This window comes from Martes martes (genome assembly GCF_963455335.1).
Source record: "Martes martes genome assembly, chromosome: 5".
Classification (NCBI taxonomy): Eukaryota; Metazoa; Chordata; class Mammalia; order Carnivora; family Mustelidae; genus Martes; species Martes martes.
Window position 1 is genome coordinate 17,733,328 of NC_137892.1, and position 18,030 is coordinate 17,751,357.

Here is an 18,030-nt window from a genome sequence, read left to right on the forward strand (position 1 = left end):
GCTCTATTGGAGAAGTGTCTGTTCATGTCTTCTGCCCATTTTTAGATGTGAATATCTGTTTTTTTGAGTGTTGAGTTTGAGGAGTCTTTATAGATCTTGGATATCAGCCCTTTGTCTGTAGTGTCATTTGCAAATATCTTCTCCCATTCCGTGGGTTGCCTCTTTGCTTTGTTGACTGCTTTATTTGCTGTGCAGAAGCTTTTGATCTTGATGAAGTCCCAAAAGTTCATTTTCAGTTTTGTTTCCTTTTCCTTTGGAGACATGTCTTGAAAGATGCTGCTGTGGCTGATGTCAAAAAGGTTACTGCCTATGTACTCCTCTAGGATTTTGATAGATTCCTGCTACATGTTGAGGTCTTTCATCCATTTCAAGTTTATCTTTGTGTATGGTGTAAGAGAATGGTCGAGTTTCATTCTTCTCTACATAGCTGTCCAATTTTCCCAGCACCATTTACTGAAGGGACTGTTGTTTTTCCACTGGATATTTTTTCCTGCTACTAGACCTAAATTAAACAGCCAAAACTATAAAACTTCTAACAGAATGCATAGGATTAAATTTTATTGACCTTCGGTTTAGCTAAAATTTCTTAAACAAAACACAATAAGCATGAACTACCAAAGAAAATTATCAGTCATTTGTATTTCATCAAATGAAACACTTTGCTCTTCAAAAGAATTTGTTATGAAATCAAAAAGGAAAGACAGACACTGAGAGTATATATTTGTAAAATTTATATCTGATGGTTTGTATCTAGAATACATGAAGAACTTTTATACTCACTAATTTATGTCTTCAGTTAGAAGACATAAAAAGACAAACAGCCTAGGTAAAAAAGTAGATAAAGTATTTGAACAGATATTTCTTCAAAAAGATATGGATGGAAAATCAACACATGAAAATATGTTCAACAATATTAGTCCTTAGGAAATGCAAACTTGTAAAAATAGAGCTACCTATAACCCAGCAATTGTACTACTGGATATTTACCACAAAGATACAGATGTAGTGAAATGAAGGGACACCTGCATCCCAATATTCACAGCAGCAATGTCCACAGTAGCCAAACTGTGGAAGGAGCTGAGAGTCCTTTGGCAGGTGGATGGATACGGAAGATGTGGTTCATATATTCAATGGAATATTACTCAGCCATCAGAAAGGATGGATATCTACCATTTACATAGACATGGATGGAACTGGATGATATTCTGCTAAGTGAAATAAGTCAATCAGGGAAACACAATGGTTTCACTCATATGTGGACCATAAGAAATAATGCAGAAGACAATAGGTGTTGGAGGGTACTGAATGTGAAGATATCAGAGAGAGAGAGAGACAAACCATATGAGACTCTTGACTCTGGGAAACAAACTGAGGATTGTGGAAAGGGAGGTGGGTGGGGGAATGGGGTAACTGGGTGATGGGCATTAAACAGGGCACGTGGTATGATGAGCACTGGGTGTTATACTGAACTAATGAATCATTGAGCATTGTATCAAAAACTAATGATGTACTATATTTTGGCTAATTGAACTTAAATAAAATAAAATAAAAAGAAGATGGTATATACATACAGTGGAATATTGTATATATAACCATCAGAAAGGGGAATACCTACCATTTACATTGATGTGGATGGAACTGGAGGATATTACGCTAAGTGAAATAACTCAGTTGGAGAAAGACAATTATTATAGGTTTCACTCATATGAGGAATATAAGAAACAGTGCAGAGGATCATAGAGGGAGAGAGGGAAAGCTGAATGGGAAGAAATCAGAGAGGGAGACAAACAATGAGAGACTCTTCCCCCCCCCCCCCGAGCTATCCATTTCTTTCTTTCTTTATTTAAATTTAGTTTTACTTTTTCAGTGTTCCAAGATTCATTGTTTATGCACCACGCTATGGGGAACAAAGTGAGGGTTGCAGAAAGGGTGAGGGTGGAGGGATGGAATAGCTGATGGGCCTTAAGGGAGGGCACATGATGTGATGAGCACTGGGTGTTATATGCAACTGATGGATTATTGAACACTACATCTGAAACTGATGCACTATATGTAGGCTAATTGAATTTGAGTTAAAAAAAAAAAAAAAAAAGAAATGCAAGAAGATGGTGGAGGGATGGTTTGGCCCACTGGTGGGTATTAAGGAGAGCATGTATTTCATGGAGCACTGGGTGTTATACATAAACAATGAATCCTGGAACACTACATCAAAAACTAATGATGTACTGTATGGTGACTAACATAACATAAAAAAATAAAAATAAATAAATGCAAACTAAAATCAAGAAAATACTACACACCTGTTAGAATAGTTGTATCAGGAAGCCTGGCCATTTCAAGCACTGGACACAATATGAATGGGCTGGAAAGCTTGCTCATTACTGATTGAAATGTAATATGAGGTAACTACTTGGAAAACTGTTTGGCATTTCTTAATGAGTTAAACATACACATACCATATGATCCATCCATTTCACCCCTAGGAATTTATTTATGAGAACTGAAAGCATATGTTCAAGACTTTATACAAATGTTCATAGAAATTTTATTTTTTATTATGTTCAGTTAGCCAACATATACTACATCTTTAGATTTTGAGATAATATTCAATGACATTATGTTCATTAGTTGCCTATAACACCCAGTGCTCATCACAACACATGCCCTCCTTAATGCCCATCACCCAATCACTCCATCCCCCTCTGCCTCCTTCCTTCTGTAACCCTCAGTTTGTTTCCCAGAGTCCAGAGTCTCTCATGGTTTCCCTCCCTCTCTGATTTCTTCCCATTAAGTTTTCTCTTCCTTCCCTATGATTCTGCACTATTCCTTATATTCCACATATAAGTGAAACCATATGATAATTGTGTTTCTCTGGTTGACTTATTTCACTTCACATAAATGTTGAAGTAAATGAAGCTTTATTTCAAATAGCCAAAAACTGGAAGCAACCCAAATGTCCACTAGATAAACAAATTGTGGTATATCCATATAATGGTATGCTACACAGCAACAAAGGAATGCCAAACAACAAGATGTCAATTTTAACGAAAGAAGCCAGATGGCTCCCCTTTCAAAAGAAAAGAAAAGAAAAGAAAAGAAAAGTTCTTCTGGTATGATTAAGTTTATATAAAGTTCTACAAAGTGTAAGTGAATTTATAGTGACAGAAAGCACATTACTAGTTCTTATTGACATTGAAAGGATAATCATGGGAGGGCAGGAAGGACTACAAAAGATATGAGGAAATTTTAAGAGGTTAAGGATATGTTCATTAGATTAATTGTTTTTCATTATATTGAAAATTTCATGTGTATATACGTAGGTAAAAATGTGTCAATTGTACACTTTAAACATAAGCAGTTTATTGTAGGTCAATTATATTTCAATAAGCTAAAAAATGAAAGAGGACAATAGCATGGCTGACAGGTATATAAAAATATGCAAATAAAAAATAAAATCACCTATTACAGTTTGATTTTAAAAATATACAAATAGAGGCACCTGAGGCTCAGTCAGTTAAGTGTCCAACTCTTCATTTCAGCTCAGGTCATAATCTCAGGGTTGTGAGATTAAGCCCCATGTGGGGGTCTGTGCTCAGCAAAGTCTGCTTGAGATTCTCTCTTTCCCTTTCCCTCTGCCCCTCCTCCCACTTGTGCTCTAAATTTAATAAATAAATAAAAATAAATATCTTTTTTAAAAAATGTGCACAACAGCACTAGAAAACAGCTTCGGGAGAATGCAATTTAAACCGCAGTGAGATACCACTACACACTCAAAACAATAGCTAAAATTTAAAAGTCTAATCCAGGTAGCCATGACCCAGAGCTTACATCCACAGGTGCCAGTGTCAACTTAGCCCTGCTCCCACACCACAGGGACACCTCCCCAGGAGTTTCCTGAGAGCTCCCGCCACTTCCTTGTTCCTCAGGCTGTAGATGAGTGGATTAAGCATAGGAGTGATCATTGTATAGAAGGCCGAGACCACCTTGTCTTGTTTGGAGGAGTGGTAGGTCTGGGGCCGCATGTAGGTGATCATGGCAGCCCCATAGAAGAGAGAAACCACTACCATGTGAGAGGAGCAGGTGGCAAAGGCCTTCTGTCGACCTTCAGCAGAACGCATGTGGAGCACAGCTACCAGGATCCGCAAGTAGGAAGCAGAGATGACAGCAAAGGGCAGGAGCAGCATTAGGATGCAACAGACATAGATCATGGTCTCATAGAGGGAGGTGTCAGCACAGGCCAACTTCAATATGGCAGGAACATCACAGAAGAAGTGATCTATCTCCTGGGAGCCACAGTAGGGGAAGGTCAGAGTGAAGATGGCTTGGATCAGTCCATCCACCAGGCCAAAGAGCCAGGACCCTGCCACCATGAGCCAGCAAACACGGCGGCTCATGATCACTGAGTACCTCAATGGGTTGCTGATGGCCACATAGCGGTCATAGGCCATGAAGGCCAGCAGGAAGCATTCATCTCCCAGGAGGGTGAGGAAGAAGAGGATCTGAAGTCCACAGCCTGTGAAGGAGATGGAGCCACGGCCCAGGAGGAAGTCAGTGGCCATCCGTGGCACAATGGTGGAAATGAGCATGAGGTCCATGAGTGACAGCCAGCTGAGGAAGAAGTACATGGGGCTGTGCAGACGGGAGTCAATGGTGATGAGGAGGATCATGAGCCCATTGCCAGAGAGGGCCACCAGGAACATGACCATGATGACAGAAAAGAGGAAGAGGTGCAATGGGGTGTGGGTGAAAAGGCCCAAGAGGATGAAGTGGGAGATGAGAGTCTGGTTTCCCATGAAGGCCATTTTTCCTGCAAAAGAGTGTGCCAGACTAAGGGTTGGGATCTGGAAACAGGAGATGTATGTTTAGTGCCACAATACTGAGGACATCAAAACTTTGTCCAATGTGTTGTCTCCTTTAATGTTTATGTTTTCAATGTTAATGTTTAATGTTTAAATGTTACTTGGTTTAGAATAAACTCTTTATAAGTTTTTCTTTAAGAAAAAGAATTTCTAACAAAGGTGCGGGCTGTTGTTGATGATGTTTTAATTCCTAAGACTTTCTTCACATAGCTGAGAAGTAAATATTGAGGTATTTACTGCTGAAGTGGGCACTGTTTCTGCCTCTGTTAGGAATTTGGTTGTTCACTAGTCCTACAAATCTCTAGGTCGGCCTCCCTCAAGAATTTGTTTTTTCAGGGAAAACTACTAAAGCAGCAAAGACATGAGCCAACTGTGTAAACTGGGCACCTATTCAAATATTTGAACTTCAGTTTCCTTAACTTAACATAAGATAACAATGTCATCTTGTAGGGTGATAGTAAAGATTAAAGGGGATAACATAAGTAATGCCTAGTAGATTAGAAATCATTTGAGCATTTTTTATGTGCCAGGCATTATGATAAACACTCTGCCACATCCTCACATATAATCCTCATAACTTCCCTGGAACATTCATCATTACCCCAATTTCGTAAGTGGGGAAACTGAGACAGAGAGAAGCTTACTAATTTTCTTTCTTTTGAGCTATGAAAGTTTACAGTATTTCCTAAGAAACTTTGTAAGTGAGAAACTAAGGGCAACTCAAATGCCAAAGACAAAGGAAAAGCTAAGCAAATTATGGTCCAATCACATGATAAAATAATATGTACTCAATTTGATATTTATAATAGTTTTAATAGATTCTGAACAAAAAATATGTTATATAAACTGAGCATTTTATAGAATTTCTTAAGACTAGGAATTCTGGGAGAAAATATGCAAAGATATTATTAGTGTGGTTTCTTCTAGTAGTGGGATTAAAGATTCTCCCCACCCCCAGTTTCTTTGTATTTTACACATATTCTATAAGGAATATGGGAACATAACTTAATTTTTAAAACAAGGTTATACTATATACGTAGAAGATCAACATTCAAAAATAAGCAATTCTCACATAATACTACTAACCAATTAGTAAAAGTAGTAGAAATAATATTCACAATTGCAACAAAAACTCCAAAGTGCCTAGGAAAGAACCCTTATGTCAAGAATTATAAAACATTACTAGCAGACCTAAAAGAGGGCCCAAAGAAAGCTATGCATATTCTTGGATAGATGGGCTCAACACTATAAGGATGCAAACTCTCCACAGAATTAATCCAAAAAATACATGTGATCCTAACTAAAATCTCAATAAGACACTTCAGTTTGGAAATGGCAAAGCAGAGTCATTCTCTCAGAAGTCATCCAAAAGCGCTAACAAGATCGTGATCAGAAATAAACTCCGTATCAGACAAAAATGGGGTAGCTGGAAGTGGAACCCATAAAATAACATTGAAACTGACACACAAGTCAGTAGAAATTGAACAGGGCCAAAGGTAAAAAAAATAATACCTGTGAGCATAGACCTCAAAGTACCCTTTTCAACAGAAGGCAAACACAAATTGCTAATTTGTCCTAATGGCATGTCCTGGGACCCAGATGTGTTCCCTTCAGGCTGGAAAATAAATGAATCTCTTTCTCAATCCAAGAATTTGAGTGGCCCAGGAAACATTTGAAGATACTGACTTTGGAAGTTGAAAAAATTATAATAAAATGAAAGCCTGGTCATTCATACTCAGATCACCCCATTTGATTTTTGTTACCCTATATTTTAATAGGAGCAGACAACTGAAGGTTAGCAGACATCTGAAAAAAGTTTCCATCTTCAAAGGGAAGGATAGTCAGCAAAGCAAAATAGATGAAAAAAGAGACTCTTCAGAGAAACAAAAAGTTTTTAAAATTTTACTCAATGTTGAATGAGATAAGGAAAGATATTATAAACATGAAACAAGAATGAAATTCTATAGAAAAAGGGGCATTCCAAAGATGGAGCTTTTAAAGAATAAAAATACCTTTAGAGTAAGCAGTTCTACTTACAGAAACTCATTGTACAAAAATACTTGCACATATGTGAAATGACACATAGTCATGTGGTTTAGTACAGATTTGTTATAGTAGAAAAATTGCAAATGATCTAAATATCTATCAACAGAGGAAAGGTTGAATAAATCTTGGAATAATATGCAAATAAGAAACAGAATGAAGTTGCTTTTTATGTGTTGATATAGAATTCTCTTCAAATTTTATTGTTCTGTGAAAAAGGCATAGTACAGGGGAGCAAATATAATATAACTGAATATATACCATGTTATATAACATATTATATAATTATATGCCTTAATTATATTTATATGATGATATAAATTATGTTACATATTATAATTATACCATGTTATTTCATATGATATATATCATGTAATACTGTATTTTAAATATAAACATGTAAAAAGAAATGTGTGTATCTATATATATCTATATATCTGTAAAAATCTCTGGAATGAAATATAAGTGAACTAGTGAATTTCAAAACTTGCGTAACTGGTAACATTGTTTACATCAGAGGAAGGAACTCTAAAATAAGATTGCAGGGATCTGGGATAGAAGAAAAAGGTTTTAGGGTACATGATTTTGTGCCTCTTCAATTTTACACTATATGAGAGAATAACAAACTTTAAATGAATGCATAAATATAATGTTGAAATGATGTTCAAGAGTATTTGTCATGGAAATTGACAAAATGAGAACCAATGTGCACACATAATATCTTGTAAGCGCTCTGATAAATATTTGCTGAACAAATAGCTGAGATAACTTTGAAAAGACAATGTCCAACAGGTTAAGGTAAAACTAAAACTGCCTCATCAGTTATCAAAATATAAAAAGAATGGTATTGGTGAAGGAATAAGCAAATTGAGCAACAGAACAGAGTAAGTCCAGAATCAGAGCTACATGTGTGAGAAAATTTACAATCTGGTGTAATAATAGAACTTAAAATCTGTGGGGAAAAAATAAGGGCTATTCTAGAAGTGGTTAGGGACAATTGCTCATATATTTTGAAAAATAATTAAATCCCTACTATATCCCTTACACAAAAATAGTTTCCTGGAAGGCTAAATAACTAATTGGAAAAATGTAACATTATTAGAAAGAACATGGGAAAATGTGTTTATGACCTTGGAGTAGAAATGGATTTATTATCAGCCACAGCAACTTCTTTAAAGATATGTCTCCAAAGGCAAAGGAAAAAAAAGCAAAAATGAACTTTTGGGACTTCATCAAGATCAAAGCTTCTGCACAGCAAAGGCAACAGTCAACAAAACAAAGAGGCAACTCACGGAATGGGAGAAGATATTTGCAAATGACAGTACAGACAAAAGGCTGATATCCAGGATCTGTAAAGAACTTCTCAAACTCAACACACACAAAACAGATAGGCATGTCTAAAAATGGGCAGAAGATATGAACAGACACTTCTCCAATGAAGACATACAAATGGCTATCAGACACATGAAAAAATGTTCATTATCACTAGCCATCAGGGAGATTCAAATTAAAACCACATTGAGATACCACCTTACACAAGTTAGAATGGCCAAAATTAGCAAGACAGGAAACAACGTGTGTTGGAGAGGTTGTGGAGAAAGGGAAACCCTCTTACACTGTTGGTGGGAATGCAAGTCGGTGCAGCCACTTTGGAGAACAGTGTGGAGATTCCTTAAGAAGTTAAAAATAGAGCTTCCCTAGGACCCTGCAATTGCACTGCTGGGTATTTACCCCAAAGATACAGATGTAGTGAAAAGAAGGGCCATCTGTACCCCAATGTTTATAGCAGCAATGGCCACGGTCGCCAAACTGTGGAAAGAACCAAGATGCCCTTCAACAGACGAATGGATAAGGAAGATGTGGTCCATATACACTATGGAGTATTATGCCTCCATCAGAAAGGATAAATACCCAACTTTTGTAGCAACATGGATGGGACTGGAAGAGATTATGCTGAGTGAAATAAGGCAAGCAGAGAGAGTCAATTATCATATGGTTTCACTTATTTGTGGAGCATAACAAATAACATGGAGGACATGGGGAGATGGAGAGGAGAAGGGAGTTGAGGGAAATTGGAAGGGGAGGAGAACCATGAGAGACTATAGACACTGAAAAGCAACCTGAGGGTTTTGAAGGGGCGGGGGTGGGAGGTTGGGGGAACCAGGTGGTAGGTATTGGGGAGGGCATGTATTGCATGGAACACTGGGTGTGGTGCAAAAACAATGAATACTGTTACACTGAAAAGAAATTAAAAAATTAATTAAAAAAAAAGAAGATGTGGTCTGTATATATAACGGAATATGACGCAGTCTTCAGAAAGGACGAATACCCAACTTTTGTATCAGCATGGACGGGAGTGGAAGAGATTATGCTGAGTGAAATAAGTCAAGTAGAGAGAGTCAATTATCATATGGTTTCACTTATTTGTGGAGCATAAGGAATAACACGGAGGAAATGGGGAGATGGAGAGGAGAAGGGAGTTGAGGGAAATTGGAGGGGGAGATGAACCATGAGAGACTATGAACTCTGAAAAACAATCTGAGGGTTTTGAAGGGGCGAGGGGTGGGAAGTTAGGGGAGCCAGGTGGTGGGTATTATGGAGGGCACATATTGCATGGAGCACTAGGTGTGGTGCATAAACAATGAATTCTGTTATGCTGGAAAGAAAAAAAAAAGAAATGGATCTATTAAATAAGGCATAAAAATAAACAAAATATATATCATATTGATAATAAATATTTACAATATAGTTTTATTTTTTATTTAAATTCAATTTAATTAACATATAATGTGTTATTCCAGAGGTAGTGTTTTATAAAATACATACTTGAGAAGGATTCATATTCTTTTCACATTAAAATATACAAAGAACACCAATAAGTCAATGAAAAAAAGGATAGGAAAAATGAGCAATAATTATCAGAAAGGAAAATCCAAATAAACACTTAAGACTTTTTTGCCTCTATAATAACTAATTAAAATAAAATCAAGGCAGAAATACAAATTTTTACCCATCAAGTTGATATATAGTTTGGTAAGATTAAGTGTGGGCAGGCAGGAATATGAGAAACAAATGCACATAAATTGCTGAAGGACACAGAGTGTGATAACAGTAAGTTACCCTGCAAAGAGGGTTAGGGTTAATGGGGGATTAGGGTCAAAGAGATCCTAGCTTGACCTGCAAATTTTTGGCAAGAATATCTTCATGTATTCCTTGAATTTAAGTGTAGGTTGTCATATGAGGAGATAACTGATGTACCTGGAAGATTGTTTCTCTTTAAATTTCCTTTGTAGCCTAACACTTAAAAAACCTGTTATACAAGTAGAAACTAGGATTTTTCAAGCAAAAATAATAAATTCATATTTTTAAACTTTTTTATAGGAAAAGTAACACTTTTTTTTTCCAGGAAAAGTATACATTATCAGTGTCACATCTGGGTTGTTGTAGGGGATCTCTGCTGCCAAAGCTACCTGGTCATATGCACTGCAGTCATAGCACTTAGAGCAGATTGAGAGTCCCAACCTAAGGCATGACAGTAGACCTCACAGAGAGACCACACTGAATACAGTGAAGCATGAGAGAAGGGGTGGGTGTTAGAAAGGAGAGCAACATTAACAGGAGTTGAAGGAAGGAAGGGAGAGATGAAAGGAGTAATGGAAATATGTCAAGGAAAAGGAGACAAGATAAAGGGATGTGATAAAATAGAGAAATATGTGATAAAATAGAGAAAAATAAGGAAGGAAAATGTTAGACTGTCAGAAATGTTATCACCCCAGAAGAGACTAAAAGTAAGAAAACAAGACAGCCAAAGGCAAGGGAAGCAAGGGCAAAAATGAACTATTGGGACTCCATCAAGATAAAAAGCTTTTGCACAGCAAAGGAAACAGTCAACAAAACCAAAGACAACCAACAGAATGGGAGAAGATATTTGCAATGACAGAGCAGATAAAGGGCTTATATCCAAAATCTATAAAAAACTTATCAAACTCAACACCGTAAGAACAAATAATCCAATCAAGAAATGGGCAGAAGACATGAACAGACATTTCTGCAAAGAAGATATCCAGATGGCCAACGGACACATGAAAAAGTGCTCCACATCACATGGCATCAGGGAAATACAAATCAAAACCATAGTGAGATACCACCACACACCAGCCAGAATGGCTAAAATTAACCAGTCAGGGAACAACAGGTGTTGGCAAGGATGTGGTAAAAGGGGAACCCTCCTACACTGTTGGTGGGAATGCAAGCTGGTGCAGCCACTCTGGAAAACAGGATGGAGGTTCCTCAAAAGTTGAAAATAGAGCTACCCTATGACCCAGCAATTGCACTACTGGGCATTTACCCCAAAGAGAAAAATGTGATCCAAAGGGGCATGTGCACCTGAATGTTTATACCAGCAATATCCTCAATAGCTAAACTATGGAAAGAGCCTAGATGTCCATCAACAGATGAATGGATGAAGAAGATGTCATGTATATATATACAGTAGAATATTATGAAGCCATCAAAAATTTGGAATCTTGCCATTTGCAATGACATGATGGAACTAGAGGGTATTATGCCAAGTGAAATAAGTCAATCAGAGAAAGACAATTATCATATGATATCACTGATATGAGGAATTTGAGAAACAAACAGAGGATCACAGAGGAAGGGAGGGAAAAATGAAACAAGATGAAACCAGAGAGGGAGACAAACGATAAGAGACTCTTAATCTCAGAAACAAACTTAGGGTTGCTGGAGGGGAGGGAGGTGGGAGGGGTGGGGTCACTGGGTGATGGACATTGGGGAAGGTATGTGCTGTGGGGAGTGTTGTGAATTTTGTAAGACTGATGAATCACGGACCTGTACCCCGAAACAAATAACATGTTATATGTTAATAATAATAATAATAAAGAAAAAAAGAAAGCAAAGACAATGCAATAGGGGTCAGGGAACATAGACATGGTGAGAAAGAGAGAACACAGATGCTAAGAGGAAGGATCAGGGGAAAGGCAAGAACACATGTGGGATGAGGGACAGACACACCAGGGGCACCTAAGTGAAATGGCCAGCCAGGCAGAGGGGCAGAGCACTCCTGTAATCAATGCCACAATGAGCTCTCTGACTTCTGGGACTCTGGGGGATGTGAGAGCCCAGAATCTCTGACTCTCCCATGCTGTTGAGAAAGACTGTGGAGTAGACCACAATGCTTACAAACCCCTCTGGCTCACTTTGGAAGTCCTGCCCCATCAAGATCTTCCCATAGTTGCCCCTGGCCTTTCAGGTCCCAGAAACAGGTGCTTCCAATATGCACAGAGGCAATAGTCATTGCCTGACCCTTCTCACCTCCTCTCTCACCACTGGAACATGTTCCCTCGTCCACGGGAGAAGGGTTTCATGTAAAAATCTGCAAGGCCAAACTGAATATCCAAACATTCCAGTCATGTCCTGTCTTTCTTCATCTTAATACGCCAAATTCCCCTCGTGTTTCCACCAGCTAGACCCTATGCTTATATTCACATCATCCTATCTGCCTGGAGCAACTTCCGTAATCATTCATTCAACAGATATTTATTGAGCACTCACTATGTGCCAGGCACTGTGGTAGGTGCTGCAAATAAAGTCTCCTCCTGGGAGCTGAGACTCCTGCTGATCCTCTCTTTTCACCTCTGAAATCTGCACCCTTCCATCAGTTCCCTCTCCATCTCTGATCACAACTCTTAAAGTGCCTGGTGTCTAGAATCAGTTAAGCTGCTGATTGATCAAGTATTGCCTTGTTGATCAATAGAACCTCAAAGGTTACTAATGTGGGGGACTATGAACTCTGAAATGTATGAAAATCTGATGCTTATGTGCATAATTCTGGATAGAAAGTCCATAGTTTTTATTGTATTTCTCTAAAAAAAATGGACTCTACTTTTTATTGTTGAATTGAAGTTATTTATCTGTTGGTGGTATTTACATTTTTGAGATGAATGTCTCAACCTTATGGTATCTTTATTGAGCACAAAGCCTTCAGTGTGGCTCCTGTATGTTCCATGTATTACCTATGCACACCTGATTAGTAATCATCATTTATTTGATGGAATTGGGAAAGGCTTCTTTGGACACAGAAGGATAATTGGAATATCTGAGGCTAAGCAAAAGCTGAGTAGATATTCAAGAATAGGGATAAGGCAGAGCCTGAGGCAGAGAGAAGAACGCATAGTATTAATGGGGAAGACAAGTCCAGCACACTGATTGAGCAATGGGCCCACAGAGAGAAGCAGAGGAGGGAGCCTGTTTCTGAATGCCAGGTTGAGAACTTGGGACTTTACACATCACTGAGTCATAGTTAAGAACCAGGATTCAGCCAATTAATAGCTTTGGGCAAAAGCTCACTGAAGCTTTCCTCTCATATGCAAAATGAGCTTGAAAATAATCGCCTTCTAGAGTGGTTATAAAAATTAAATGAGTTCATGTGTTCAAAAAAAACAGACATTTGCATAGTTCACCCAAAAAAGGCTCAAAAAATGATGGCCATTGCCACTGTTGAGTGAAAGAGGAGGTCTAAGACTGTTCACAGGATGGTGGAGAGATGCGGGGACTTGAGAAGGGAAGAAACTACTAAAAAGGAACTGTAATGGTCTAAATAGATGATGGACAACCAGCTGTCTGATCTTGGCAGGTTTCTTAACCATTCTGAGCCCTAGATGCATCATCTATAATGGTTGTGAGGATAAAATAAGACAATGCATGTAAAGACCCCTACTTTAGTGCCTGGCACATAGTAAATATGCAATACAAAGTGACAGCTATTAGGAAGTCTACACTCCAACACTTATGCTCTGTACAAATGCGGTAAGAATGTAAATGAGGTGGGAAGTTTTTTAAAAAGTACATGCCTTGGAAATCAGAATTTTCAAGTTGAAAGGGAACCTGGATATTGTTTACTCTGACTCCTCTCAGATGCATCTATTGATTTGCCGGGTTTTTTAAGCAATAGATCAGATAAACTAATCTTTGCAAATGAAAAAAGGCACCAATCTGTGTAATCTAAGAACCTGCTACCAATTCAAATGGAAATTTCTCCTGACAAAACTTTACCAGATAGTTTCAGTTGGGCAAATGCGGGAGATATTAGGGCAGGAAAGTCTTTCTACATACCTCTGATCAGCCTCGCCAGAGCCCTAGCTATGTGTAAGAGACTCCTGCAGAGTTGGTCTTGAGAATTTTGTTAAGGAGTCCTTTAGGAGAAAGGGAAAAAGTCAAACCTGTGGCAACTTTCTCAAAGAGAAACAAAACTGTGGAATCGAAAGAAAAGGGAATAAATACACCAGAGCATGCTTTTCAAAATAACAGCAGGGCCCTAATTGTCCTTCAAAATAACAGCAGGGCCCTAATTGTCCTTCAAAAGAAGGGGTATGGGAGAAACTATCCACATGGAATAATACATACATAACGTGTGGAGGAGCAGCAAAGAGAAAGTTTTTCCCAAGAGTTAGAAATATAGGCACATGTGGTAGGTCAGCAGGGGACGACTTCACCATTCTCATTCAAAATCTAATAGCATTAAGGAGGCATTAAGCAGGGTATGTGATGTGATGAGCACTGGGTGTTAAGTGAAATTGATCAATTATTGAACACTACCTCTGAAACTAATGATGTGCTGTAAATTGGCTAATTGAATTTAAATTTTAAAAAATATAACAGCCAGATGTCATCAGGGATAGACAGTTTTCATGGTAACCTAGGGGGCCAGTTTCAGACAGTCCAACCATTTTGCAACTTCTCTAGATCTGAAAAAAACAAAACAGTGCCCACCCTTCCTAAACTTGTGGTGAGACCCTGAGAAATTCATTTCCTTTCCTGGGTCTTGGTCTCCCAAACAGCAACATGACAGGTTGGATGACACAGTCCTGAGGTCATTTCTAGTTCTACACATAGAATAAAGAATTGGGAGGCAAAACAATATTCCAGAAATAAAATTCAACCACACAGAGATCTGTCCCTCAAGAGAAATAGTAGTGGCAAAAGAGAATGGCAAAGCTAGTTGTGAGTGAACAAACATTTTAAGTGTTTGATAACAGAGAGGGGAAATACAAGACACATAGAGGGAAAAATCTTACCTGAAACCATGTAATCAATGACACCAGGAAGTGCTAGAGAGTGAGGGGGCAGATCAGGAGTCTGGAGCCCTATGTCCTTGGAAAACAGACTTTGCCACAAAGGGAGGGCTGCTCTTATCAGTCAGTTGGGTCTGCAATGGGTCTCTCTCAGTGCAGGAAAGCCAATGAAACTCCATCTCCTTAGAAGGAAATGGGACTGAAATGGAATAAGGAAGAACATTCTCTTATAAGAGCAAAGTTTCAAAAAAAAAAAACAAACAAAACCAAAACCAAAAAACTTGTGTGCTCAGAATTCCTCCAGAATCTTTTGTATCCTGTGAAAATGGGAGTTGACTGAGGTGCTTGGGACACTTCCCTTTTACAGGAAAGAAATACCCGATGTCTTCCATAATGGCTGTGGAAAGGTTTTGAAGAAATGCATTAAGATTGTTTAAAATGGGAAGAAAATGGGTTCTGAAAGGAGGAACACACACATGCTAAAACCCTGGCAGAATCTTCAAGGGATGAGAAAAATCTGTCCAGAAACAACAGCTGTAGCACAGAGATATCATATATATTTTTTCCAAACAGAAGTCAATGTGCCAGTGAACTGGGCCAGGAAAGAGAGGCTCTTGCTGGGGTTCAGAAAAGAACCTCTTACCTGTGGATGAAGCCCCTCGCTTGCCCAGGACCAACATCTGCGAGATATTTTATTGTCTCACTCCTCCCTGCTACCCATTGTTCTCCTCTTCTGCTGTGACTAAGGAAAGTTATTTCTATTTTCACAAATCCTTGGAGACCCTTCCTCTGTCACATCTCTGTCCCCAGTCTCTGGCAATTAAATTCCCAGGGAAAGGAGGCACCTGCAAACTTCTCTGCTCATCTCAGCTACAACAACAGATTGTCTCCCAGGAGAAGGAGGAGAAGAAAACTGAGGAGGGTTTCTATGGGTCAACCTGAGAGGAATTGTCTCTCCCTCTATTCTGAAAGGGAATGGAAAACGTTGGCTTTTGTTTTGTTTTGTGGCCCACCTTGAGAATGTCCACGAAATATTGTATGTAAACAAAAGGCATCCAGTGACTTCCAGACCATCACCCCTCTGCATCTTTCTGCCTCCTCCCAGGACCTTGGCCTAGTGAGGATGCAACCGTCTAAGATCACAGTGACCCTTCTGATCTCAGAGCTCAATTCCACTAAAATTCAAGAGGTCAAGGATTCAACAAACACTCTGCTATGATCAAGAGTTCATCTGTCCCTGGCACTTACCTCCTCCCACTCTCCTGTCAGCTCCCACCAACTTCACTTTCTCTCATACTAAGAAATTCATACAAACAAAAGTAACATAGCACAGACACTTGACCTTGAAGTCAGACAGAGCTGGGTGGGAATCTTATGTAGACCCGACCTTGGGCTAGGGACTAATCTGAATTCAAGTTTCCTCATGTGTAAAATGAGAATGATGATGTTCACTACAAATATTTGTTGTGAGAATTAAATGGAATAAAATATCTAAAGTGTTCTTTCTGTTATAAGTTCTAAGAATTATAATTACTAGTGTCACTGTCCTCCCATCTCTATAAAGCTGGAAAGCAGAGACAAAAATACACATTTTACAACAATAGTCAAACTCAAACAAATAACTGAAGCCTTTAGCAAGCAACAAAACAAATAATGAGGCTGGGGAAGAATCTGATTTATAAAGTTACCATAATATAACATTCTAAATGTCCAGTTTTCTTGTTTTTAAGATTTTATTTATTTATTTGTTGATTTATTGATTTTAGAGAGAGAGTGGGGGGAGGAGCAGAGGGAGAGGGGGAGAGAATCTCAAGCCAACCCAGCACTGATCACAGAGCTCAACATGGGGCTTGATCTTACTACTCTGAGATTGTGAAATCAAATCAAGAGTTAGATGCTAGACTGAGCCACCCAAGCAGCCCCCCCATGTTTTCAGTCTTTTCTGTAAAATTACAAGGCATAAAAATAAATAAAGGGCATAATCCAATCACAGAATATATGAACAGAAACTGTCCTTAAGATAGCACAGACATTAGATTTACTACACAAAGATTTAAATAAATGGACCTAAATATTCTCAAAGAGCTAAAAGAGGGGAGTCTGGATATGTGAGTAGGAAGATGGTGGGGGACTAGGAGGACCCTAGGTTTGCCTCCTCTCACAAATACAACTAGACAATTATCAAATTGCTCTAAAACCCCATAAATCAAGTCTATGACAGAACAAATTTCAAGATGGAGAGAAGAGGCCACATTGAAGAAGTTAGGAAGTACAGCTACATAGTTTAGGGGAGAAATGGATCATTGGTGCTACAGAGGGAAGGGAGCCATGGTCACAGAGAAGGGCAAGAGGGAAAGGAGAACACAGAGGAATGCACAAGGAAAACATTTCTCTAAATCCATTGGCTTAGAAAATGTTAGGGGGTGAATTTCATGAGTTCTTGCAACCAGAGGGCTTGAAGACTGGAATTTTAGAGATTGGCAGACTTGGATAGGATAAAGCCCTGGGGGCACAGCCCTACTCCTGGAGAGAAGGCAGGCAAACAACCCAGAGACAGATGGAATGGAAACAGCAATCTGAAGAATGCTTGGGGTACACAGGGGGAAAGTATTTGCTGTTTTTGGAGCCCGTTCCTAAGAAGCAGTTTCACAGAGATGACTCATTGGGAACAAAGGAGCTCATTGGCACCATTTCCTTCCTCCACCCCTCACCAGAAATACAGCATCACAATGGCTGCATAACTTACACCAAACTTACACCAAACTCTACATCCCTGCACTCCAGCAAGAATGCCCTTTCCAGTCACACTTGCCTCAGGCCTCACACAGTAGGCCCCTCTCCCAGCACACCAGCAGAAACACCTGCCCACACTACATCTCATGGCCAGAGAGTTTTACAGGGCATCAGTTCTAGTGGAAGTGGTGTCAGGTCTCATATAACAAGCACACCTAGTTAACACCTAGTTTAACACACCTAGTTAAACCTCACCACATTCAGTGGTCTAATACTTTTGGAATGCAGCAAAAACAATCCTA

The 18,030-nt window shown here is 38.8% G+C and overlaps 1 protein-coding gene across 1 annotated transcript; it reads right to left on the reverse strand.

Annotated features, from left to right (window-relative positions):
* Positions 1-3,845: 3,845 nt before the first annotated feature.
* LOC308343266 (olfactory receptor 2V1-like) lies at positions 3,846-4,802 on the reverse strand (the record flags this gene model as incomplete). The annotated part of the gene is made up of 1 exon (XM_080804314.1): positions 3,846-4,802. One exon carries the CDS (start codon positions 4,800-4,802, stop codon positions 3,846-3,848), a length of 957 nt encoding a protein of 318 aa, XP_080660440.1.
* Positions 4,803-18,030: the final 13,228 nt, after the last annotated feature.